This window comes from Ambystoma mexicanum, chromosome 5p, assembly GCF_040938575.1.
Source record: "Ambystoma mexicanum isolate Mex_15411 chromosome 5p, UKY_AmexF1_1, whole genome shotgun sequence".
Taxonomy (NCBI): Eukaryota; Metazoa; Chordata; class Amphibia; order Caudata; family Ambystomatidae; genus Ambystoma; species Ambystoma mexicanum.
Genome location: NC_090930.1, coordinates 273288416 through 273315286, shown reverse-complemented (window position 1 = coordinate 273315286; position 26871 = coordinate 273288416). Strand labels below are relative to the sequence as shown.

At 45.9% G+C, this 26871-nt stretch overlaps 1 protein-coding gene across 1 annotated transcript in view; it reads right to left on the bottom strand.

The window, feature by feature from the left end:
* Positions 1 to 26871, bottom strand: part of NKAP (NFKB activating protein) — a 420242-nt gene that overhangs the window by 138633 nt on the left and 254738 nt on the right. The window contains exon 6 of the mRNA XM_069612688.1: positions 7830 to 7945. Within this exon, the coding sequence (XP_069468789.1) occupies positions 7830 to 7945 (116 nt within the window). The remainder of the gene's footprint in view (positions 1 to 7829; positions 7946 to 26871) is intronic.

The following is a 26871-nucleotide window of genomic DNA, read 5'->3' as shown; positions in this document are numbered from 1 at the left end:
CCCTTCTTTATTAACGCACAGAGCAATATGTTTACAAAGCATGTGTGCTGGGTACCAGTAAATATCTAAAATTACCTGCCGTGTACATGAGAAAAGCAGAATCTATAATGTTCAGGGCACCTGTTACCAGACAGGTGTTGATTTTTTCAAAAACACTTATCCTATTCACTTTAGTGGATATCATGAAAAGAAAGATCCTCTTTCTGTAGCAGTCGTCTTTGGTTTTCTTTGAGAAACCGGGGCACACCTTGCATCCCTCCTCCTCGTGGTCCGGATGCAGGCAATATAAGCATTTATGATGTCGATCTTCCACCAAGACATTTCTTAATCAACACTTCACGCAGAGTTTAAAGAGGCTTCAACTTTCCTTCTTCTCTTCAGTCATGGCTCGAAGAAGGCCCAAGGTTGGGCCGTCTCGAAACTTCGATGAAGATCCGACGGTGGATGAAGATAGTCACGTGTCGCGGATCACCGCTGCCAGTCTCTGTCCTTTGTCAAAGACCATCAAGCAAAAATCGTCAATTTTTTAATAACTATTTTGGACACAAGTTTGAAAAAAAACACAAAATTAGCTTGGAGAGCAACTTGGAGAGGACTCCAAACACCGAAGCGTGTGGTAAAAATCTGAAGATGGCCACCAGGGGTGGAGTTTAGGAAGAGGACTGCCATTGGATGGGGGCAGTATGAGCCAGAGGACAGTGATTGGCTTAGAGGAGAAATACAGTTTTGAAGTGACACTGTTTTTTTCTTTTACCGAGGAGTCCCAACCTGAGGACAGGGAATATTCATGAGCATGTGAATCCATGCTAGAGAAAAATAGATTCCTCCTTTATATACAGGGAATGTGCAATTACCAGATACAGGTTAAGAGACAGCTCGGCCATACCCAATCCTCGCCCTCCTTGACCTTTCCTCTGCTTTTGACATGGCCAATCACATCATTCTGATCGACTCTGTGGGAACCTGCTCACGGATCAGGCCCTGGAGTGGTTGACCTTCCTCTTGAACCGACCCTCCCAGGTCCAACTTGGGTCCTTTCTCTCCACCACCTCTCTTTCCACATGTGGTGTTCCCCAGGGCTCGATCCCATCACCCTGGCTCTTCAATGTCTACTTGGGCCCCTTTGGCCCACCTGATCTCTACCTTCTCCTCTAAATTTCTGTGTTATGCGGATGACACTCTGCTCTCCTTCAGTCTCCCCTCAGCCTCGTCTTCACTGTCGCTCATTCCTGACTGGCTATCCGCAATTCAGGATTGGAGCGCATCCAACGATCTCTGCCTTAATGCTAGCAAGACGGAGATTCTTCTCAATGGCACCCCTGCTCCCACCTTCCCTCTGTCACTCTGGCCTCCCTCCTTGGACCCTCTTCCTTCGCCTTCCTGCGAATCAAAAAACCTTCTCTCATCTTCGACTCTACACTCTCCTTCTCTCCTCACATCACAGGCCTTGCCACAAAACCCTACTACCAGCAGCATCTCCTCAGAGGTGCTCTTCATTTTCTAACTTTCCCCCAGAAGCTCACTGTCTCCAGAGCCTGGTTCTCCCTAGGCTGGATGACTGCAACAGACTCTTTCTCAATCTGCCTTCCTCTACTCTCCGGCCTCAGCAACTAATTCAGAACACGAGTGCAAGGCTTGCCCTTGGCCTCAAGACCAGGGACATTATCTCCAGCCCTGAAATCTCTCCACTGGCTCCTGTTGGCTGCAAGGATCAAGTTCAAAACCCTTTGCATCCTCCACAAGGCCTTCTGGGACCAGGGCCTCACTACATGAAACTCTTTCTTCCAAAATACCTTCCTTCTCAAGCCCTTTGCTCAGCTACCTCCAACTCCCCGAGTGTCAGACACTTCTCCAGTCAGAGAGTGGGTGGTAGATTCCTCTCCTCTGCAGTTGCCTCCCTCTGGAAGGGCCTCCCAGCCCACCTCAAACTTGACCCGACCACCTGAAGTTCTGGAAGCAGCTCAAGACCTTCCTTTTCTCCTCTGCCTTCTCTCTCTCCCTCCCCCCTGCTGACCTAGCCGTCTGCTGCACCGACTGGTTGCTTGGCTACCCTCAGAGTCTCACTGGGTACCAGGCTCCACCATGATCAGTCTCTGCTGCACTGCCTAAGCGCCTACCGCGCACTCAGTGGCTTTAACTGTAACCCTCCAGTCCCCTGCATCCGTGCACTTACCTAGAGCCACACTGCCCTGACTGCACTCACTCCGAGCAATGCTGACCTTACTGCACTTCCCCTTCTCCCTTCCCCCTGCACTTTGCGTTTGCGCACTTGCACGATCTGAATGACACAGGGTCAAGTAAGATGGTTTGTCTTGTCCTCCCTTGTCTTGTTGCACCGAGAAACGTTTGTGTACAGGCACGTTACAATGACATGACATATCTTCTTCATTCGCTCGTGTTCACCTACAGCGCAGCCCGGTCTGCCTTTGCTCACAGAGAATCACTGGTTCTTGCGCTCGCCTCCGCAGGACTTGTAAACTTCCACAGTCTTCTGCTTTGTTCAGGAGTCTTCAGCCCATGTGGCACTCTGGTGTTCCTGTAACACCAGGAGGTAATGAGCACACATGGAAACGGTCTAACACAGCACTGCCTCCCCCTGCAGAACGGAGTAGGAGCTACTTCGCCAGCCATGAGACTCGACCCTCGACTTACAGGGTCTCCAGCACATCCTGCCCTTCCCAACAGTCTGTCACAGACTTTACTGCTTCCACGCCTCCTTTACTTCTGGTCAGTTACACTGGTAGCTGCTTCACGTAACCTTCCGACTGCACCAGCTTCCCTTTTATACACCTGTAACCCATTAATAGGTTGCAGGTGCACGTTCCTCACATCAACTGCATGGCCGAAGTAAGGCCTATTAGTGGGACATGCATGGCTACTATACTGATACTCCTCCATAACGCTCATCCTCATTTCAGTTCCAGTGTGAGTGATCCAATGGAAATGGGCACAACTCCCAGTTGCCTCTTCCTCGTCCCAGTACTACATGAATGTTGGGACTTGAAGTCCAAATGGGGAAAGTAAGTGTTTTTCACAAACTGTCCCATTAAAGGTGTGGGGAATAGAAGGTTCTTCATAGAAGGGGGAACAAAGGATATTGCGTCTCACCCAAGGGTGCCTCACTTTCTCTCCCCAAGTGGCCTCCTACCAGGTAGTCCTCTCTCGCAGATCCACCCCCAGGGTCAGGATCCGGCAGCTTCAGCCCTACCCTGTTCATTTGAGAGGAGTATATCTTGGGGAAAGAAGTGATGATGCCCTCAGATTCCTTACAAGAGGGAGAAAGAGGGAGAAAGAGGAAGTGCCAGGATGGCACGGAAGACTGTCTGGTTATTCTTGGCAAACCTGTACTTTTGTAATGTGAATAGCCTGGAGAAAAATCCTGATCTCATCTTTTGGGAACAAATATCCTCGACTGTGTCCAGGGCTAAAGCTACTGTACCCATTTGGACAGGGGGGGGGGGGGGGCAAGAGAGCAAAACTGAAGGAGGGATGCAGATTAAAACGCCACCGGATCACAGACGGGACACACAGGTTCATAGAGACTGCCCTCTAAGTTCAAGATGGAAAGAAATGCTCCCACCCACCAGAAAATGGGTCAAACAAGCCCTTTGCGGATAAACCCTGGAAGAAACCCTTCCGGGGGTTGATCCCACCAGATTCTTGTGGTGGAAGGAGGGGACTTGGGACACGTGTCTCGCCCTTCTCTCTTGAAAACCTTCGGAACCTCCAGGGATCTAAACTAGTTTTCATAAATCCTCCGAGGGGGTTTGGAAGGTTTTCTGAGGAAGCTTGGACGGCACAGCCAACAACTTACCTGAGTGTGTGCTTGTCTTAAACGTTATTTGTTAGTCGAGGAAGCGAAGAGTTACAACCCCTCAAAGGGGAGATCAAAAATTATATCCTACACATCTCTGTTGAACTTAGTAAACTGCATGTGGCGGACAAGCATGCCCTTTGTTGAATTATCTTGGTGCCCTGCTGCTGACCGCAGCACATCTATGAGCCTCCCCTCCAACTGTATAGCATCCTTTCATCGACACCCGTTTTTATGACTGGTGTTTTGCCGCTGCATTTTTCCAGAAAAAACATTTAGCCTATTTTTGGGGGGTGGGCAAGGGCATATAAAGGGTTGGGAGTTAGGGGGGGTTCAGGAATAATAAAAAAAAAGAAATAGGTAAATGACAGGGGTTTTGGGGGCGGGGTTGGACAAACCCCCCCAGCCCCAAAGAATGAAGAACAAAAATCCCACAGCAAAACATCCATCGTAAAAACAGGTGTCGATTAAATGACAGAGCCCCCACAACCCAGGCGTAAAGCAGTCTCTTATCAGCTGGGAAGAACTGCTCAACTTCTAAAAGCTCCTTCCAGAGGTTCGGAATGGCTGCTGATAGCAAAGCTGCTGAATTAGCCTGCCAGAGCTGAAAGGATGCTTTCCGGCAAATCTTTTTTCCAACAATGTCAAGAGCTTATGCAATTTTTTCAGCACCGTCAAGCAAGACCCTGAGGCCAGCTTTGAATGCAAGGTGGCCACCTCCACAATCGAAGAGTGAGGCAAGAAGAGAATCTCATTAAAATGAGGACAGTAGCAGGACACCAATCCTCCCATTTGCCAAGTGGGGAAGAGTAAGGTATTGCAATAGTTACATGGCTTTGGCCAAAACATCCTTTTGGACTGGCACACTTAAACGCTCCTGGGGTCCAGCATTCTGACAGGACCCTTAATTCTGCATGAGGGTTCGCTGGCACTCTATAGAGATTGAAGGGGGACCATGACCCCCTCATGAAAAGCACAGCAGGCAAAGTCACCTCTTCATCCACTTTACCTCTTGAGTATCATTTGAAATGGGAGGGTCCAAGAGGACAGAAGGGGGAGCCGTGTCAAGGTCTGGTGGTAGAGTCGTAACGCAGGTAAGGGCGGCCTGTCCCACAAGCCACCTTGTCACTGGGTAAACTGACAACAAGGTGACCTGTGGGACAGGAAATCACTGGGGGAAAGACCTGATGGCCAAACCCCCTGGACACCGCTAAGATGGAGAAGGTGTCCGCTGGAAGGTGGTGTTCAAGAAAACTTGCAGAGGATCCCACAGGACTGAGGAGTGCTTGAGATGAAGATATGCCACAGGCACTGGAGAACTGTGTGACTAAAGCAGACAGACTGATAAACAGGCAGGGACCAGGAGCAGGGAAAGGGAAGCACATGAAGGAAGCAGGAGGAATCGAGGTGAAGAGGGACCGGCAGCAGAGGACACGAGTGGCAAGAAAAAAAACACAACAGAAGGTTCCAAGTAACACTGAAAGTGTTGCAACGCAATCCGCCGATGTAGACCCCGGTGTCGAAACCACTGAGCTGCAGGAAAATAAGACTGAGCCCAGCCATAGGCACCAACTTGGAAGGTGTGCACGCAGACGTTGCAGACTTAATGGAAACCACCATGTTGGATGTGGCACAGGCGAGGCTGCCGCCATGTGCAATATCAAGCTGGAGAGGGCCCTGGGTGGCGGTAGCAGTGATAAGGCCATGGGCAGAAGCATTTGCAGTAAACAACTGGCAAGAGAGGTGAATATAAGGGGGTTAAGCCAGGTTCAGACCATGAAAAAAATTCTGATACCATTGGAGGAACATGTGAATTATGTGAATATCCAAATTGTGCAGCATGCGTTCTGCCTCCATAGAGTTTTTACACCGCCTTGAGAATAAAGGAAGGGGACATTGGAGGATCATTTTACTCTATGGAAACAGTGATGGGCTCAGAAGCAAGAGCTTGAAGCTCACCCATTTTACGAGACGACTTGAACGCCAACCAGTGGATCCATGCAGGATGGTGGTGTAGGCAACAGCTCTCTTATAATGTTGCTGAAGTACCCATTTGTATCCGGGGACAGCATTGGAGAAAAGAAACCTGTCCTCCAAATGAGGGGTGGGGGATCGACAAATGCAAGAGGCAGTAGATGGTAAGCACCAAGACCGCCCCCTGGCCCTCACCTGCAACGGTGGGCGGCAGGTTGACTGTAGGAGGCAAACTAGTTTCTCATCGGAGATACCGAGGGTTGCAGCCAATGTGAGCCCTGATGGCCACAGGTGTTTTCTGATCAGGGGGCCCGCAGAGGAAAAAGGTGTGATGTCATGGTCCTTTGGCATGCCGGCCGTCATTGTTTTACTTGTGTAATCCATTTAATGTTGAGCTTATGACTCAATCGACCAAATCAAGGTAATTACAGTGTCTTCAACAGATGCGAGAGGGCCTGGTCTTTCGAGAACCTAATGGTGGTTAGTCTTCTTTGTATCCTTTTACAGGCAATTCTGGGGTTGTTGCACAGAGTTAGCTCCTGTAAGGGGAACCTCAGGCTCAAGTCTGCAATTAGCCATGTTACGGGGGAACTTCAGGCATGTGCCCCAACTTAGCCCCTTGAATGGGATCTTCAGGTCCGCACCCAGACTTCGCTTTTAGAAAAGAAACCCCAGTAATGTGCACTCATAATTAGCCTCATGAGGGGTGGCCCCCCCAGTTCTAGCCAGAGACAAGTCTCTTCCCACTTCGCTCCGCTCATGAAAGGGCCCGCAGAACCCTTCTGGCCTGGGAAACCACACATTGGAGTGCTCCATAATAAAGCGCATCACTCAACTGCTGTTGCTCCTTCCTCACAATCAAGTCTTGAAGGTGGTAAAGTGTAGGATGCAAAGACTTTCTTCCAGTGGCGAATGCGCTGCCCCAAAGCCCTAACCAAAACAGCTATCCAATCAGTGTTTGGGGCCCAAGCACCCCAATCACAAGGAGTGCAGGTCTGCAGATCGGATGTGCCTGCTGCATCTCACACAGAAAGAGAACCAGGTTTACAAGACATAATCAAATGGACATACCTGTTGCATCACTGGGACATCAGAGGATAAATAGAAAATAATTAGAGGAAGAGACATAGGAGCCTGAGATGTACACGACACTGGCTGCTTTGTCCTGTCCGACAAGGAGAAAAGGAGGGGCAGCATCTGGATGACTGAATTAATTAAATTGAGGCTCTACATTTTGGTTCTAAAAATGGCTGCAGTCCTATTTCTGCAAACAAGAACTACCAAGAGTATAGAGGAAGGGAATAGGAGTTTGACGTATTCTTAGTGGAACCCATTGTTACAACCACAACATCAAAGTTAAAAATGGTACCTTAAATGGCAGCAGAATTGTAAAATGGGTCAATTAAATTAACGGTATATTCATATGACAAGTATTTGACATCTAGGGATCCAAAATTAGCATATGCAAAAATAATTATTTATGTAAAGGGAGTGTCACAACTTGCTGTCATTTTCTTTGCTGAACTGCAAATCGCTTAGGACCGACGACCGCTCAGATATTGAAGTGAAGTTGCTATCAGGCAATGCAAGATGGAATGTTAAGAGCGAGCAAATGAATGAGTTCCTGTACATAGGGTAATGAAATGATTCAAGCAAAACACAGGTGAAATGGTGCCAGGGCATAGTCTGCAAAAAGTAATAGGTCCCTTTAAATGTCTGCCTCCTTTCATATGCCAACCAAAATGGAAAAACGAATCCTGCAATGTGTCAAAACAAGCTGTACATATATCACATGACAACCGTATTTTGAGCCCATAAAACAAAACATTAAGAGAAAGTCAAAGAGGACTTAAGCCATCAAAGACTGAAGTGCTTTAAATTGCGATTAAAACATTTACTTAAATGTTAGAAGATAGTCACTATCGCTAAGAGAAACTCCGAAACATTGCGTGGGGCAGAACAAGATGACGCATTCAAATCTACATTAACAATTAACTTGTGTAAAATGATCACTGGAAGGAAAGTATTTATGATAACTTACTTGTTCGCTCAACCCACAGATCTCCACCTTGCACTTCGTCATCTTCAGACTCCTCACTGCTGCAATCACTAGACTCTTTCTTAGTCTTCTTGTTTTTCCTTTTCTTGGATTTCTTTCTGGCGCAAATGTAAAACAGGGACAGCAAGTCAGATGGACAAACTCTTGTATGCGCTTTTACCTTGAGGAAGGTAAAAAGTTAATCCCAATTGTAACATGAAAAACAGCCAGATATAAATGAATCTTACCATGGCAGATATATATATATATTGGAAGCACAATCTGTGAACATTACAATGATTGGGAGTCAAGATTGCAAATTCCCTTTAGCCACACACCGAGTCATCACACCAAATGGATGACAAAAAAGATGTGCGATTTATTGGTTTGAAAAAAGTCTCCATAGGAAAAAGGGGGGGAGAGGGTGAGGGGGAAGAACGTAAGCTTTGAGAAATGGAATCAAAATGAATATGCAAAATGCTAACCACCAAGCATGGATTGAACAGTGATCACGAGATGGGATCTTTCTTGTGAAGATTGCTCAAATATTCAGATGGGCATTGAACACTACAAATAGATTTTGTTGTAGGACTGATTTGGGACTATAGATGTTTGGTCAATGTAGATTACCAATATTACATGTTTAACTAAGGCATTGAAAAGTGTAAAAGACTGGCTACTGGATGGCAGTGGGCAAACCTATATTGGCTTCTGTTTATAGAAGGCACTAGTGTAAAAATGTACATACTAAGAAGGTTTACTTATAAGAGTCTTAATTACAATGTATATTGACAAACCACATCGACCAAGCAGGGGGTAAGTACATTTTGATTGTATATTTCTTATTTCGTATTTTGTATTGTTTAATCTTTAACTTATCATATTTAGACTGAGTCAACAGGTGTATGGACAACTGTCGTGGCCACTGTGAAAGTAAAAATAAGGTCAGACCAGAGCCCATACGGTGGGTATGGGTATTTGTACCCAGAACTCTATGTTGTAGATCCACTAAGGAAGTGGAATAGTAGACCAAGTGAAAGGTACTTTTTATTAGAACAGTGACAATTTCCTAGCAGGTTGATATTTACTAAACAGATTATGGCTTTTTGGCATTCATTAGTAATTCACTTCCTAGAATGTGGTATATTGAAAATGCACTCTGCAGCACTACTTTGGTGGAATATGGATGGAGGTAGACATTATGTTGTAGGGCAACTTACAGCCATCTAGGTGTAAGGTGTTTCTCCCAATATGTGAAGTATTATGAGCGAGCAGCAACCTGTGGGAGTCCTAAGTAGGAGATACTAACACCTTAACCGTGCGTATGCGCATATGCAAACCCCAGGAGAAGTAATGATTGACCCTCCCGTGCAGGCCTTGGGCATGCCACTGAGGGTGCTGGCGGCCGTGTGAGGTGAATGGGACCTCTCTTACTGGAAGGTCAGCTCTGGTGACCACCCATTAATCGTGTGCCCCGGTGGAAAAACCAGTCAGAGCCTTATTTAATTTTTGCGCAAGGCCTAGCCCTCTTTAAGTAAACAAACAGTATGAAAACCAGGCCCTCGGAATGCCCGCACAATTGTACATAAGGAGACCACTATGTGTAACACTATAGTTTAGTTATTGCTGACTGGGTACATAAGTGTCTGCCTTCTTTTTGCTCTGGTACTGAAACATCAAATAACATTAAGTGGATCACCCGGGTGCAAGTTGAATCACATTTGACAGATAAATACGTGAACAACCTTCAGTATGTCACCTGGGCCCCAAGTTGGATCATATTTGATAGATAGATAAATAACTAAATAACCTTCAGTGGGTCACCTGGGCGCAAGTTGGATCACGTTTGATAGCTAAATACCTAAATCTTAACCATGCCAGTCTCCTGGCATTTCGTTAGCTGCAGATTACCACACAATCTCCCTCAGATTCGGTCACAGACCACACCAACACCGTTGTCGCAACCCCCTCATTCACTACCCCCTCTCTTCACACTGAACTAGGGAATCCGTACATAACTGCGCACTCCTTATTCTACATACACCGCCCAATATTAGATGCGGAAAGGCAGGCGGATGAAACTGGCATCCGGCCTATCCGTACACACACAGACCCAGCTGGTTTCGAATTACACTGCCAACCGGACAACGCTCTCCCTCCCCGTCGAGGGGGAAAATGAGGCCTGGACCGGTCCCTCACAGCCGTGCTGGTATCGTGGGACCAAAACACCGGCTGAACTTTCTACGGTCTCCAGCACCAGCACAGCTCGAGCACTCACCCCGGTTGATGGGAGAGTGAGCGGCCGGCCCGGAGAAAGGACTGCCGATCAGGACGCCCCTGCTCTGGTTTCTTCGGGGAAAATGAGGCCTGGACCGGTCCCTCACAGCCGTGCTGGTATCGTGGGACCAAAACACCGGCTGAACTTTCTACGGTCTCACAGCTCGGCCCGCTCCCCCTGCTGGTGCATCATACCATGTCAGCCAAGAACCTACGCCTGGCGCAAAAAGTGTGAAACCAAATGACATGAAGACATATTATAACGCAACGGAACACAACTTGCCTGAAAAAATGACACCATCCTCATTCATACACAAAAATCCACAATAAATCTGGATTTACCCAGGCATTATTATCCCTTTTGACATAACATTAATAGTACATATGTACTATCAAAGAATAACTATAAAAGAAGGAAACACATTCCGATACGTGCGGTTGATCTTAGGTTATCCAAGATGGCCACCAGAACGTGTGACATCACGTGCACAACGCCGGACGTCACCCAATGTTTACATAAGGGTGCTGGAGATGCAGCGATCTGCAGACTTCTAGCCCAGGAGGGCCACCAAACCCACGCTGTGCTGCTTAAGCCCCACCCTGGATCCGTAAGAACGCTGGAGGGACACCCACAGGGCCAAAGCCCGCAGGAACAAGGGCGCAGGAGATGCATTCCCGCTGGGAGCTCTGCGACCAAGGGGAGGGTCGCCTGCACACATCCATGTTATGGCCTGCACCTGCCCTCCCATGAGCAGCAACCTCAAATGCATCTTGAATCCCATAGGAGTGGCAAAGCCTGACAGAGAGCTTGACGGAGCTGCACCCCTGCACTCGGTTTACTTCTCACCTATAATGGTGAAAAGGAAGGCGCAGTATACTGCTCCTATTGGATGTAGGGGTCGGGGGGGAATCACTTGATAACTTCGACCAATCAGCAATGTCAACAATCTGATCACAAGGATCTACTCTCCGATCTTGATGGGACAGAGGTCGGGGGCTCGCTTGAAGCACGGAAAACAGGGCACAATCAATCACCTGTCAATAAGTCCGAACCCCCAGCTTAGATCCCCCTGTTCGCCCCTCTACCCATGATATCAAACTGTGTGGCCATGGCGGGTAAGGAGGACTTCATCTCTTTCTGTGATATTGATGAGCCTATCACCAAGCAGATTGAAACTCAGAAAAAGCAAGGTCCCCACACAACAAAGGAAGGCTGAGACACTTTGAAACCGCACATAAACCAGGCAAAACCAGAGGAAGAAGTTTTACCTTTGGCACCACAAATGATATTTTGGAGAAAGGTCCCACCGTTCCTATTATTATTGAACCCCCCCTGTGTGTACAAAACCGCTCTCCTTGGGGAATGAACCGGGTAAGGACAGCAATAACAACCTATCAAGAAATGGGAACCCAAACAGATCCCTTGTATAACGGCCCAGCTGGGCAGGGACCTCACGGAAATAAGGGAACATGTATGACACTGGAAGAGTCCCTTGCGGGCTTCAAAGAATCAATTACACGTCCCATTAACTTGTGGCGGGTAGATCTATTGGGTGAACTAAAGAATATCAAAGGAATGGACATTATAACTAAACCAAAGAAAGATGGGAATCAACCTTATATGGAAGAAGCTGGTGGAAGAGTGGGCCCAGTTAAAAAATCCTTAGAGGAACTGCTGCACCCGATTTGAATCCACCAACCCTTGGAACAACCCAATACCTAGTGAACCAGGAAAGAGGGGCCATGGGAAACTCATTTGGTCTGAATCAATACCCACATCCTTTTGCATCCCGCCCAGGTGGAGAGCCCTGGCGTCAGAGGGCATTCCGCCCCGGCGGACGCCCCACCCCCCCCACCAAACTACAAAAAAGGAACCCCCCTGAACATCGGGTCGGGAGAACACAGACCGTCTGTCATTGTGACTAATGTACCTAAATTATCCTTGTTCCCTTTTGAGAACCAGGAATCTTTGAAGAACAAATGTACGCCATAGAAAGGGATGCTCATCAGTGATTAGCGATTATATTTTGTATTGCACAAGGGGATTCACTGCCTGGTACTAAAATGGATTATGAGCATATTTTTCTTTACTCATGGTTGTTGGTAGAGGGTTTGTTTAGCATTGACCGTAGATCACTCCCCCACCCCAATCTTGTGGGAATGCAACTGGGACCGGCTGAAAAGTTTTTTGGGCCTAATGGTGATATCGGGAGCAATGACCCCAGAGGAAATCAAGGCCCCGCCCCCATGGAGTATTGGGAGCAGTAAGGGTAGACTGATTACTAAGCAGCAGACGGGTGGTAAATCAAATATACCTAGAAGAAGTCGACTGACTGGAGGGTGTGGGAGAGCACAATGCAAGGGACTAAAACTTTATTAAGCTACTGTAGTGGAATATTGTGGGTGTCAATAGTTTAGTGGACACCCCCCTAATTGGTGTGCTAACATCCACAAATTCCAAATTATTATGTTGCAGGAGACCTGCGTCGTTAACCCCTCCTTCTTTCAAGGTTATCAATCCTTTGCCATTTCCGCAGGTAAGGGTCCCAAGGGGCTTCCCAGTGGGGGCCTATTGGCCTGGTTTGATACATCGGTGGACTGGAGGATTGAACATCTCCACTCAGGGTCCTGAGATCTTCAAGCCTCATCAATTAAGTTTGGGGTTAAAGAAGAACTCTGATTATACAATAACTACAACAGACCTGTCTACGCATCTACATGTGCACATCTACATTGGAGGTCTTGGCAAAACAGATTACATCTCACACCCACCACCCCCGCTCCAGCAGCCTCCATCAACTATACGGTTGTAGCTGGGGACCTCAAACCACAGACTGAAACCCTCAAAGTAGTATCGGAGCTATGGGATGAACAGGATCAGGAATGGGACGTCCCGGCCTTGATAGCAAGTCACCCGAGCAGACAACACCACCAGGCATTGGAATCTGCATGTATAATCTCAAATATAAATCTGAGAGCCTGCAAAGGTAGATTCGTAGGGGATCAACCAGCAAAAATGACCTTTGAGGGGCACAAGGGGAGTTCCCTAATTGCTTATATTCTTGTTTAAGGGCCTGCTTGGAACACAGTGGTTTATTTTGAGGTGGGTGACAGGAGCGAAAGTGACCACTTCCCCCTTACTGTAAATCTCTTAGGGAACACTACCAACCAGTCTGGTTGTACATATCCAGTTAACTCGCACCTAATGGAAATTAGCAGTAACGCCAGGACAGTGTAGTGGTCCAAATTAATAAGTTATGATCTGCAGCCCTGTATATATAGATCAATCCTTGGAAACATCCAAACAATCTGCCTTGCACACAGATGCAGAATCAATTCTTCATGAATATGAGTTACTAACCGCTAATCTTAAACCTCTTAGCTCTGTTCCGGCCAAGATGGTGAAAAGACTGGCTATAACGAGACCGGGCTGGGATGACAGGGATTGTCACATAGCAAAAGGTAAAATTATAGATTGCAGAAAAAGCGAAAGGGGATTTGATAAGTCTGAACTGTGAGCATTACGAGTGGAATATGAGAACACGATCCATTTAAAAAGAAAACAGTTTTATACAGAGAAATGGTCAGCCCTCAAATGCCCCACAAGCAAGGGATTGTTTTTTATTTTGGAAACTGGTGGCCAATAATAGAGTCCCGGAGGGAGTCCGGGCAACGGAATGCTGCATAAGAGAGGGTGATCGGTAGTCGCCCTTCTCAAGTCTTTATAATACAGACATGGCTCAGGCGAGTACATACACAGGTGTCCCAGTGAGTGGGGGGCGGTGGGGAGGGGGATGCCGGGGGGGGAGGGGGGGGGACTATGATGGTGTCCATTGAGGAGGTGGCTGTTGCAGTAAATGCATTCAAGTCAGGAACGGCTGCTGGTCCCGATCTGATTCCCCACAGACAAGAGAAAACTATATGGGCACCAGTCCTTTCTAAGGTGATCAATGCAGTTCTGTCCAGCAGTGTTATCCCATCCGCGTGGCAACAGGCTGTGATCTTTCCAATCTATAAGAAGGGTGGAATAGATCAACCAGCTAACTATCGCCCAATTTCCCTTCTTGATAGTATAGGGAAAGTGTTTGGCAAGGTAATACTGAGGCAGGTACAAGAATGGGCTGACAGAACGAGTCATCCACGACATCCAGCGCAAACCGGGGCACTATTGACCAGTGCTTCCTGTTTTCACTTTTGATCCAGGAATACACAATCATGAGAAAAATGAATGTATATGTGGCCTTTCTAGATCTCAGAACGGCCTTTGACTCAGTTTGTAGGGAAACACTACGGCAAATACTAAAGGCCCGTAAAGCCCTTCAAAATCTGATCTATATCATCTCTCAGTTGTACTCTTGTAATAAAGCAAGGGTTAGATATGGATTGGGAGGCGATCTGTCTCGCCCATTTGATGTGGTGAGGGGGTCAGACAAGGGTGTGCCTTGGCCCCACTCCTGTTCAACATATATATTCAGGAAATAATCGACAAGTTGATTAATGAAGGTCAAGATTGCTCCAAATTGCCCCACAAGAACTACCCAGCGTTGTTCTATGCGGATGACGCAGTTCTTATTTCTACCCCCCCCTCCCCAGGCCAGGTTTAAAAAAAAAAAACCTCTATGTTCCTGAATAAATATGACGAACTGGGCCACACACTAAATGTGGAAAAATCAAAGGTCGTGGTGTTTAAACCTCTCCACTCCAAAGGTAAACATTTGAGATTGGAAGCTAGTGGAGAGACACTGGAACAAGACTACTTAGGCCTTCGATTTCAGGAGACCTTTGGGTGGTCATCCCAAATTCTAAAGGGCTCTATTACCCTGGAGAAAGTGGGAGGAGCCAGTTTGTCATTTTATGTAAAACATGATGGTCTCCACAACACTGGATCCCTTTAGGAAACAGGCACTTCCGGTAGCCCTATATGGTGACGAACTGTGGGGACACCGGGAAATTTCAAGGAATCAAACTTATGAGCAGAAGTTTCTAAAGAAACTACTGATGTTGCCTGTCAGCACGCCCACAGCTTTGGTTTATCTTGAACTTGACCAGATGCCGGCCCAGGCACAGTCCCGGGACAGCTTTCTTTTGGGCAAGGATCTGGAAGCAACGTGATCTGGAAACCCATAAGGCCACATTGTCTCTATTAGCTCTCAACGGTGGCAAAAACACTTCCTGGGCTCGACACTTTAAGACCACCTGTGAAGACCTGGACATATTAGGGTTATGGGAGAGACCTTTGGTACCCGTAACGGCCAAGGTAATGGTTATGAAAGCCAACCTAAGATCAAGGAGAAGTGAGGCCTTGGTAGTAGATCCTGCCAAATTGAAATTGGGCCCAGAATATCTGAAGGCTCGCACCTACCCTGGTTTTAAGGAATACCTGGACATTGTCACTCCTGCTTCCGAATGAGAGATATATATATATATAGATATATATGGTTTAGATTGGGTATTTTACCCATCACCTCTTTTACCAAAAGCTGGCATCCGGCCAACACCAGCAAATCCCCACTATGTAGGGCCACTAATGAAACAATTGGCCATTTTCTGTTGATCTGTCCGAGACCAATGAATTTTAATGTATTTAAAGCAGATCTTGAGGGGCACAGGGATCCGCCAGAGAGAACTGGCTATCAAATACCTAAAAGCATGTACCGACCTGTATGTAGTTTTTGGTACATTGCGTTATATACACAGAGCTTGGCTGTTGAGATGCAAGAGCATGTGATCAATCATGAATTTGTTTAGGAATGGCCAATACGGATGAAGCTGCAAGAGTTCTCTCTTCAACGCCGCAACAGCATGTCTCATGTCCCACGCTCTATTTGGAGGAAGCTCCAAGAGTTCCCTCTTCTCTCCACACCAACCTGTTTTATTGTCCCATGTCCTATCGTAATTTTCATCTAACTAAACTTGTATTATATCTGAGATTGTTTTATTATATTTAACGAGCACCAGACCCAAGAGTATCAGGGCGCAAAGGCAACAGGAAGGCTTACAGCTTAGGTTACATTACATTTGAATTGCACACAGTAATTACAGGTATGTACAAGAATAAAAACACAAATACACATGCATAGTGGGCCTATGATAAGTAGGGGAAAAATGCAAGGGGAGCAGTAGGTAAGAGGGGGGGGGGGTGGAATAGGTAATATATTAGTGGTCGTTTTCCCTGATCCAGTGAATGATGATGGACCTGAAGTGGAGGTAAGAATGATCGTCCCTTAGGGCAGGCGGAAGGGAGTTCCATTGTTGGGCAGCTTTGACCTGAAAGCTGTTGCCCGCAGTTTTTGTGCGTTTAAATCTAGGCATGGCGAGTAGATTCATGTTGGCAGATCTGGTGGGGCGGGAGGAGGGATGTCTCATGAATCTGGCTGTAAGGTATTGTGGGGCAGCGTTGTGGAGACATTTGTGAGTCAGCGAGGCTACTTTTAGATTAATTTTGTCTGTTGTGGTGAGCCAATGATTGGCTCGACAGAAGTTAGAAAGGTGGGCTTTTTTGGGTATGATCAGAGCTGCTCGGAGGGCGTTATTTTGTAGGATTTGGATTTTGTTGGTGATGTATTTGTTGCAGCCTAAGTACAAGGCGTTGCAGTAGTCTAGTTTCGATAAAATGAAGGCTCTTGCTAGGGTCATGCAGCTGTTGGAAGATAGGAATGGCTTAGCTGCTCTGATTAACTTGCAGGTATAGGCCGTGGTAGATGCCATAGAGTGTACCCGTTTGTTGAAGGTGAGGGTGGCCTCTAAGTAGAAGCCAATGGTTTTGACTTCTTTGGCTACTTTAATAGTATTCCCCATCTATTATGAAGCTAGTGTAGTTGTGGCCAAGTTTGTTAATATTAGTTGTGGTGCAGAGGATTAGGATCTCTGTCTTGTCATCATTCAGGCAAAGACCACGAGAGGCCATCCATGCCTGGATGATGAGATGCACCCTATTCACCAAGGCCAAATCCTTATTGTAGTCTCCCGTCAACAGAATGACGATCTAGGTATCATCGGCATAATTTGTGTAGGTGATACCCAGACCAGGTACCCAGAGATAATGTATTAATTGTAATGGTACCTTGTGATTTAAGTATGTCTCATCTGCGTTTGCGATTCCCTTTTTGTATATTTGCACTTTTATGGCTTGACATTAGAAATAAAGTTTTACGATGAGGATAATTTCAAAATGGCGCCCCCGCTTAAAAAGAAGGCGAGTGGGGCTTCATGACTATAATAACAGTAATTCTGTAGATACCACATATGATACTATTTGTTTTGGGGAATTGGCAACATCTCAAAGTATTGATCTTTTATTAACCGAGGGTGGTAGCTATAATGGACTGAAGGGTTGTTTACAAATCTCATTAAGGGTAAATCACACCAGGACTAGACAAAGGACAAGATCTAAGGTATACCTACTCAATTATACAGCACAAACATAAGATCTCTCAAGCTAATAGAAGATAAATACTATATCCCTAGCAATAAGTGAACTAGATGGTGCAGGGTACATGTTGCCACGTTAATTTATGAAATGGCAGAGCGTGCATGTATATTTGTACTTTTTACTCGACACAAAACCAGTAAAAAAACAAGGGATTACTGCAAAGCACACTCATGGTGGATGTTGTGCACAAGGGGACTTTCCCATAGACTTTCAATGGAGTTTTTCCATCCGCAAACAATTAAGAAAATAATGTGAGCTTGCATTTTGTTTTAATACAACCTAGGTAAAATTGAATACTAATGCTACATGCATGCTTCAGGGTGTTGTGTTTTGGGAAAATTACACCATCATGTATGAAACATGCACTGACCTACACAAACAGTAATGCTGGGCGATAGATAATTCCAGTATGCACGGTTAAGAATAGTTCGGGAGTAGGGCAACTCAGCACTATCAATCACAAAAATAGGCCAACTATTACCATTAGAACATAAAGATGGGCATGCATGGGATTCCCCATTCTCACTTTGAGTATAACCAGAGGCAATGTAAATATAAAGGAGACTAGACAATCATGAATGTGCATTATTTTTTACCTTTATTTTCTCATATCTCTCTCCCTAACAATCCTCCCTTTCGCCAACCCCATCTTATCTGTGTCACTATATTGTTGTGTTGTTACATGTATTCATCTATTAGTATTGTTGTTATCTATTGTTTTTCTGGAATAATACTATATTTGGCTGTGTCCCTACTAGAATTATAATTTTCCCTATGAATGCAATGTGCTTTTTTGATGGGCGGGCAATGGTGTGTTCATTGGTATGGGTTGACATTATGATTACTTTTCTTTTTAATTCTATGTAATTTGTTTGATATGTATAGGCCAGTTTGGAAAAGGGCCTAAGTGAGGCCAAAGCATGTGTCAACAATGTTGTGAATGGGCATTGTGCAAAATAAAATGTGCCAAATAAAATGTCAATTTGCTATTAAGTTTTGGACCTTTGGCGCATTTAATTCAATTGATACTGGTGCACCATTGGGGTACTCTACTACACTCTTCTAACAATTCTAAGACTGGGTATACCAGTTAGGTGGCGGAGTGTGACAAGCTATACCCGCCGTCCCTTTTTGGAACATGGTTTAAACATAGTTTTATTTAAATTAAACGAAAAGCTTCACTGAACGTACTACTAAATGGGAGTTCCCTCCCTAACAAACTTGACTACGGTGCTTGTCGATGGACAAAAATAAAATTGTCTGTAGTCCAAACGGGTCATTAAACTGGCCCTACCACTTAAAAAAAGAAAAATGTTAAAAGAAAAAATAATAGGTCGAGTGCCCTGCATTCTGGGTTTTTCCCCACAATCTCTCTCGGGCGTCCCAGGAAACACTCCTTGATCTGGATCCAATAATTATTAGTTAATAACAGTTCCCTGTGACAGTCTATAAAAGTGTCCTCAAATGTTTCCCAAAGTTCAAATACAATATCTGAAGTCCTGGAAACGACAAAATGTCCAAATGTCTTTAGGTGGAGGAATATTCCCTGATCCTGCTTTAATCAACTGCTGGGTGCCTGTGTGTGCCCCTAGTATCTGCTCTTCACTTTTGCATTATTGGGCCCCTGTGGCTCCTTCAGGTTCCACTGTCCCAATATCTCACTTACCTCGCTGGGGCATTTGTGGCCCCTCTTTCCATCTGGCTCTCTTAGCCCTCGTAGGTTTTTGTGGCCCTTCTGGAGGTCTGTACTGCTCGAGTTTCGGAAACTCCAGCAGCCCTTTTTCTTGTCTTGTGTTTTCTCTCTTCTCAGGTCCCTGTACCCTTGGATGGGGTAAGGGTAGTCCTTCCCACTGCCCCACTCGTTCATTTCTCTCCTCCTTCGGCCCTGGGAAACCCTGCTGTGTTGCAGGGTTTGCTCCAGTGAGGGTCCATCTCATCAGCAGCAGTAGGTTCTCCATGACTTGTCACACTTCGATACTAGCAGCTTTTGTGTTCTGCCCATCTCAGCGTTCTCTGACTGATTGGCTCTTTGGTTGAGAGCAGAAAGACCCAGTCCACCCTTCGTTCGCGGATTCAGCGGCTGAATGTGGGCTACGGGCCCACCGCCTCCTCTATGTGGTTGCGCCTCCAGGAATGGTTTGCTTTGTGCAGCCTCTGCCTCTCAGGTGCCGCTTGCTGCCGTTGCTTGGCGGACGGAGTCTCCCTCGGATGTCTGCTTCCTTCTGTGCTACAGTCAGCTGTGCGGCTACGCCCCTCGCTGACGTTCTCAAGTCAGAGGCTCGTCTTATCATTAGGTTTCTCCTTCTCCATTCAAGAGTTGTTGGCCTTTTATTCTCACTCTCTCACTCAGACTCAAATGGTGAGGATTGTTCAGCATCAGCTGTCAAGTCTGTAGAACGTGCAGCACCTTGAGCCAAACACAATTGTCAGTCTTTCTTACTCCCAAGTAGCCAGTTAATACTTTATGTATGCAGAGTTCCCCATGAGAATGGGAGTCTTCTCCCACAAAAGCAGTCACTCGCAGTGAGGTTATGCTTTCCCTAACCACTATGGAGGGTTTTGCAAAGCAGGCTGACCTCCCTGGCCTCAAAGGTGGTGGCTCCCTCTAGGGGAAAAAGGGACAAAGTCTTCAGATTTGTCACACTTCTCATATTAAACTGTTGTGCGTTACCCGGTGAGGCAAACCCGAAGGTGTTGTCGGACTAACGATGCTTGTCAAAAGAAAAATAGCCCTTAGTCCAAATCCTATTCCGCTAAGTGGCCCTACAACTTAAGAAAACTTAACAGGAAGAAGGAGGCCGGAGCAATAGCCTGTTTGCCTTCTGCCTGGCCCAACACTTGGATGCCTTTTCTTCAGGACGCAGGTTTATTTAAAAATTCAACAAAGTTCTTCAATTCCTTACAGTACAGTCCTAAGCCTCCGGCTCTCTGGTAGCCTTGCTTCATCTCCGTTCGGGTTTATCTGGCTCCCGTAACCCTTATGGTTTTCCCAGCCTCAGATCTCATTTCTAGGACTCCTCAAAGTCCTCTGGCCCTCCATCTAGCAGGGCCTCGATACAGTATCTCCCCCTCTGTTTTACACACACTCATAACCCTTGTGACTGCTCCAGCCTGGAGTGTCAAAGTCTTTCAATTTCCCAGGACTCCCCAAAGCCCTCTGGTACTCCTGCTTCATCTCTATTCAGGTGTTGCTGGATCTCAAAACCCTTGTGGATCTCCCAACCTCGATTCTCATGGTTTGCCACGCTCCACAGTGTTACATTTTTCAGGACAAGATAGTTGCTTTACCGTCTCAGACTCCATCTTGATCTACGCCTTGTTGCCCATCAGGACGCATGCCTTCCAGCATCTTGAGAGAGTCTCGTTTACTCTCCACGCTTCCGCTGGCTCCATGCCCCTCCAGGACGTCTTCCCATCAGAGACTCACCTCTGTGTAGGATTCTCTTCTTCGATCCATGTTTATCGTGGTTTAATGTACGTCATCAGAAACAAAAAGGGGTGTGTTCTTCTTTGACTGGAGTTCAGGCGAGATCCAACATTACCTGAAGCCAAAGAGATTGAAGAAATGTCAGCATTCAGTGAAATCAAAACAGGCGTAACAGATTCCCATGTAGGCGGATGATTTACGCTGGACTGCGAGTTCCTTATCGGAATTGGAGTCCTTGACCCAGAGAGGGGAGTCACTCCCAGTGAGGCCCCACCTGCCCAGACCCCTAGGCAGGGTCTTGCTGAGTGGGCTCAGTGCCCTAGCCGCAAAGGTGGTGGCTCCCCTATGGTGAGAAGGGAAGAATTGGCCAGATTCGTGTCACCTGGTGTACGTGCATCCCCAGAGTCCTTCATATAATTGTGATTTTAAATGTGCCATACTGGACTTGATGCAGCATCCTAAAGATACACTCGTTTCTAGCTCTGAGAGAGAGAGGCACAACCTGCACATCACGGTTTCAGCACAAAGATTTCAAACATAATGGAGCGGGAGGCTCCAGTCCATGCCGGGCACATTTTTGAATTGTGCAAGGCTTCCTGAATAACATCCTAGTGCCCTGCATCTATAGAGAGACGCCAAGCGACCACTGCACAGCTTCTCCCATTTAAAGTAACGTCAATTTGTAAATGTGAAGGAACGAATCTGAGCTTGAGCCCCAGACACGGGTCACGACTTCTACTGGTCCTGAGGAAGGCGGAATGGCCCACTCCGCCGAAACGTAGTTTACTCGCACTTTCTGTTTTATTCGTGTGCGAGTATGACACCTTCTAGATTTATTCTGGTGTCACACGTAGACCCCGAGTTTAGCTAGTAGACCTTGAGTTTAGCTAACCAATTGAAAATGCCCCCAATGGAACTGAACATTTATAATCCAGAGACATATGGTTTCAACCTCTGAGTGGGGGCCTATCAACTTCAAAATTTATATAGTGTTGACTATTCTGAGAAAAAGTTTTTTCAAATGTTTTTTTCTAATGTGTGTATATAACTGTCTTTTGCATTGTATGAAATACTGTGTACATGAACATGGATATTTATTGGTTCTTTTTTGTACATATTGTGCTTGATTTGGAATTTATGTTGAGTTAATAGTGCTTGGTAATTGACAGACCTTGCTTATGAGTAATAATTGAAATAATAAAAAGTCACTTCTGTATAATGCTTAAACAGAAGTACGAAATGGTGATTTTTGTAAAATGTATCCCTATGAAAACTTAGGTGGACACAGAAAACTAGATAGCTTGTGCCATATTTCTGGTATTGAGAAGTTTATTATAAATTAAATTTATATATATGTTTAGTGAACCTGTCAGGACACTTTTTTGTTTTGTGGTTTAGTGATTTCCCGGTCCTTGACAGAGTAGGGATATACCCTCTAGTGCATTAGCATCCTAAAGAAAAGGCAGTATATACTCCAATAACAATCGTAGAACCTCAGATTATCACCTGCAAACTATGAAACTAGACTACTTGGCTATACCTGAAAAATATATGAATGAGAAAATGACAAGAGAAAATCTTGCGCAAATAATACGGTTGTAAAGTGCGTGGGATGGATGCAGGAGCCTGATGTCAGAGATAATGTTAGGTGTGAGTGGGAGAATGCTTGGAGTAAAGGTTCCAGTGACAGGCAGTTGGAGAGCCCTCTGCCTAGGTGATGGGAGCCAGTGGTTCATGCTCAGTTATTTTAATGAACACCCAACATTAATGGAATAAAGTAACTAACTGGAACTTACCTCCATGTATCGGAAGATCTTACATTACTTCAAATACTACCACACTTTTAGAGTTTAACAACCAAGAAATGAGAGCCTTTGTATTTTCCATGTAAACGCAACGATTTTATGCCAAACAGGAACATTTAAACAGAGATAAAACAGCTCCTAGTAGTACCCAAACCCGCCCACCAAAATAATGGAACTGGTCTAAAGAGAAATCTATAATTAATGTACAACATTTAGGACCATTGTTACGCCATCAATTAAAATAAAAGGTAGCATTATCCCACCAGACTTATTTTAAAAATCACATAACGCTCTGGCAGCTGCAGTCTTCCAGGAAACAAATAAAAACAAAACCATTGGGGACTGTGCCGAACCGGATGGTGTCATCATTCCTTTCCCATAGGTAACCTCTCCTCATGTGGCCACGGGACGGCAGCCGATACCTGATCTGGACCCTAGTGGTGGCTATTTGAGGGCAGACCACATGTGAGGCAACCCTCAGGGGGTAAAGCAACCTCAATAGGTGAGGCATGGTATCCCCCCCATTCCCTTTTAGGGACACCCCTTCAGTACCTTCAGGCCATTATGGCATATTGTGGTAGTAAGCCTCAATATTTCCCAGCACTTAGTCATGGTACTCTTAAACACCACGCAGTGTTATCAGTGACATGAGGAAAAGAGCAACCAGAGTGAAGATTGCTCAGCTAGAACAAAGTGAATTGTCTAGCTGTTGGAGGAATACAATTGCCTCCAGGCGGCTCGCTTTGCTACCGTGGGAATTCAATGATGGAGCCGTGGAGAACTGGAGAGAGATCCTAACAGTTGGTGACTGCCGGGGGGCTCAAGCAGTCAGGTGGACACGCAAGCAAGCAAGCATGTATTTGGGGAGATACAAGTACACTAATGATAAGAACATCTTGGGGAAAATCAGATAATAGTCAGACCTTGAAAGTAAATGGGAACCACACCCAAATTATACCAAGGAACTATGTAAGGGAACCTATACCAGGTGTTTTGAGAGTCAGAGAATCCAAAGGGAGATTCATGCCCTTTGATCTGCATTGAATGTGGAAAAGTCCTATAATTTCCCCTGGAGCGAGTTGCAAATGGAGTAACCTTGGGAAGGGAGTCATTCTGTGGAGTGTGAACATTACACATTTGGAACTTTTGTTGAACTTGAACATTTGTGCGCATTTCAAGCCAAAGACAATACCCTTAGCACCCTAGAGTTACTTTTAGAATGCGAGAGCTAGGATAGGATTTCGGACACAGGACATTTTGCTTTGGACATCTTGACACAGGACAGGACCTTAGTTTGTGGTTGAGGTAGGGAAATACCTCCTAGATTAGGGACAGTAAGGCACTTTCCAACCCCTTTATTATTTAAATTAAACTTTAAAGCTGTCAAGACCAGAGGAGTATTCACACCCTATCCCCAACCACGGAAGCTGAATTGTTTAAGACCATCCCACCTTGGTTGGCACAGGTCCCCGATTTAGGAATTACAGTTCACCACAAGGCAACAAATTGGGTGGGCGGGGGGTGAGGGGTGGGGGGGAAGAGGGTTGGGAGAAGTTGTGGATAGTGTGAGGGGTCAGAAATGTGAAACGGACACAAAGTTTCTCAAGGTTTGCAATTTATTAAATGAAAAAGGGTGGGATAAACACCTATCTTTCTCCAAACCGAGATTTGGGGGTAGATCGTTCTCCTCTGCAGATGCCCGACCTCCTTAAATTCTGGAAACTCCTCAAGGCCTACCTCTTATTCTCCTCCTCCTTCCCTCTCCCTCTTCCCTGCTAACCTGCTTTCTCCTCCCTTCCTTCGCTCCCTCCTTCCCTTCCCCTTCCCTTGCTCAGTTAGCTGACTGGTTGCCCTGTACACCTCCAGAGCCTCACAGATACCAGGCTCCCCGCCAGTCCTGCACTTGCCTCCGGGCCTCCGTACTTAGCCAGGCACTACTGCAATATGCTCCATGAGCGGGGCACCCACTCTGCACTTAACCCAGGCACCTGCTAGACGGGGCGCACTTGTCCCCCTCTCCTCGCTCTTCCTGTTTTGCGCACTTGCACGGTCCTGGACTATGAATGTTCTAGGCTGTGCAAGTCTGTCTGCCTGGTCCTCCCTCTGTCATCCTTCCCTAGCTGGGCCTTGCTTGAATTACTCATGCATAGGCAAATTAATGACCAACTACCAAGTAATCCCAAAGAGTTGGCCAAGTCAGTGGTGTTCTATTGACCTGTATGCTCCTCTCCCACCACCCCTTACTCTCTCACTCTGTGTCAAGCACTTCAGTAGTATATTTGCCTCTGGCCTAGCATGCTAGCTAATGTTTGAAAATCATTCGGACTCTTCAAGGCCTAAGAATGACGACTGTACTCCCATGTTCCCGTCCCGACTTGAAGCATTTTGAAGCACTTCACTTGCGTATAAGCGCTCTATAAATAAACAATTACAATCTTTCCCTATCCTAACGAGGAGGTCCCTCCCTTGCAAACTAAAACTGAAGAAAAGTGACCTAGTGTCCAAAAAGTCTCTGACCCTCACACCGACATACACAACACAATTCTACAAGGAATGTATGGCTAATTTTAGTTCAACAAAACTATCAATTCAAACTTGGGTTTTTGACAGCACTGCTTGTGACCAGGGTTGGGCTCCCTGCCTCTGGATCAATTCAGGAATACTTCAAGCACAGTTCTGGTTCAACTAAGTTCTGTTCAAGGTACACAAAAACTCTCTGCCAGTCACTGTCTTTCCCCTTGACACAGCAAATATCTTTTACACAAATGTGTGTGAACAATTCAAAACAATTGGGGTTTTCCACAGTATCATCCTTGGATAGGTAAATGTCTTTCTTTCCTAAACCAAGTTCAACAATTTTCAGAAAATTCGCACCTTCAAACAAACTACTTTATCAGGATAGCACAGCAACTACTCTTGGTGATGCCACAGCTTGTCAAACAGATGACAAGATTATTAAGTTATTTGATTCAACAAAGATCTTTCCAACACACCTTTTTGCCACAAACATACTTCTTCAAACCATCTTCTACTCGCCTGCCAGGTCTAATTACTATGACCCCTTTCCTTGTATAGTCACCTGCCGAAGAAGAAAACTCCTACAACTACAATCAAACTTGGTGTCAATAGTGATTCGAAGATTCTCCACACAAAAGTCTCTTGGAAGGAGGGCTGAACAATAACTGCCTTTTCTAATGATCACTTGACTCTTGGTAATGTGTGTTCCAGTTTTCCCCAAACTGAGAACTCGATGTAGAAGAATTATTCTCAATGTGTCTCTTAACAGTTTTTTGGCAGCATCTTGTCTGTTGGAAGTTTGGGGTACATGTTTCCCCAGTTGATATCTCAGAAAGGGAGAATTGCACCCTTGTCGCCTTTGTATGGTTTCACAGTCTCTTGGCTGTTGACAATGTGGGTTATAATCTTTACCCAATGTACATCTCATGAAGTGAGCAGAAGTGAAGTTGGCTGTTGGGCTGTGGACTCTGGACTGTACTCTTTGCTGGCGCCCACAAACAGCCGTTACAACCATTATGGAGGAGAGGAAGAGCGGACTGTGCGTTTGAGGCGAAACGCCTTGAGGATTTGGTTTATTGCTGTGGACTACTCTATCCAAAGTAGATCTACTGTGCACCTGGGACTATTCCTTCTTTTGCCATACTGCATTGGGAGTGTGTGGGTTGGGCATCTTCAAATAGTGGGTTGGGCTCTAGTGTGCAGTGGGTTGGGCTTCAGTGCTCAGTGGGTTCGGACTTTTCTAAAAGTGACCGTAATGTTACGTTCCTAATTAGGTTATTTTTTTTTTGTTTATCTTAGAATATGTGCGCGCCCTCGCCACGCCCCTTGACTCCCGACATTCAGTACATAGAATGCAGGTTATGCGCATGGCTCGCGCGCAAGAAGTGAGCAGAAGTGAAGTTGGCTGTTGGGCTGTTCGGCATGGCAGAGATTAGGCGCCGTGATTCTTGTTTATTTTACACAATACGTAAAACTTGAAATGCAGATTATGATAGGGTCTCCATTTGTCTGTCCAACAAATGGTAGGAGTTAAAGTGTTGTGTCAACTTGATAAGTTCAAGATAGTGTTGGTCCCCAAGTTGCTTT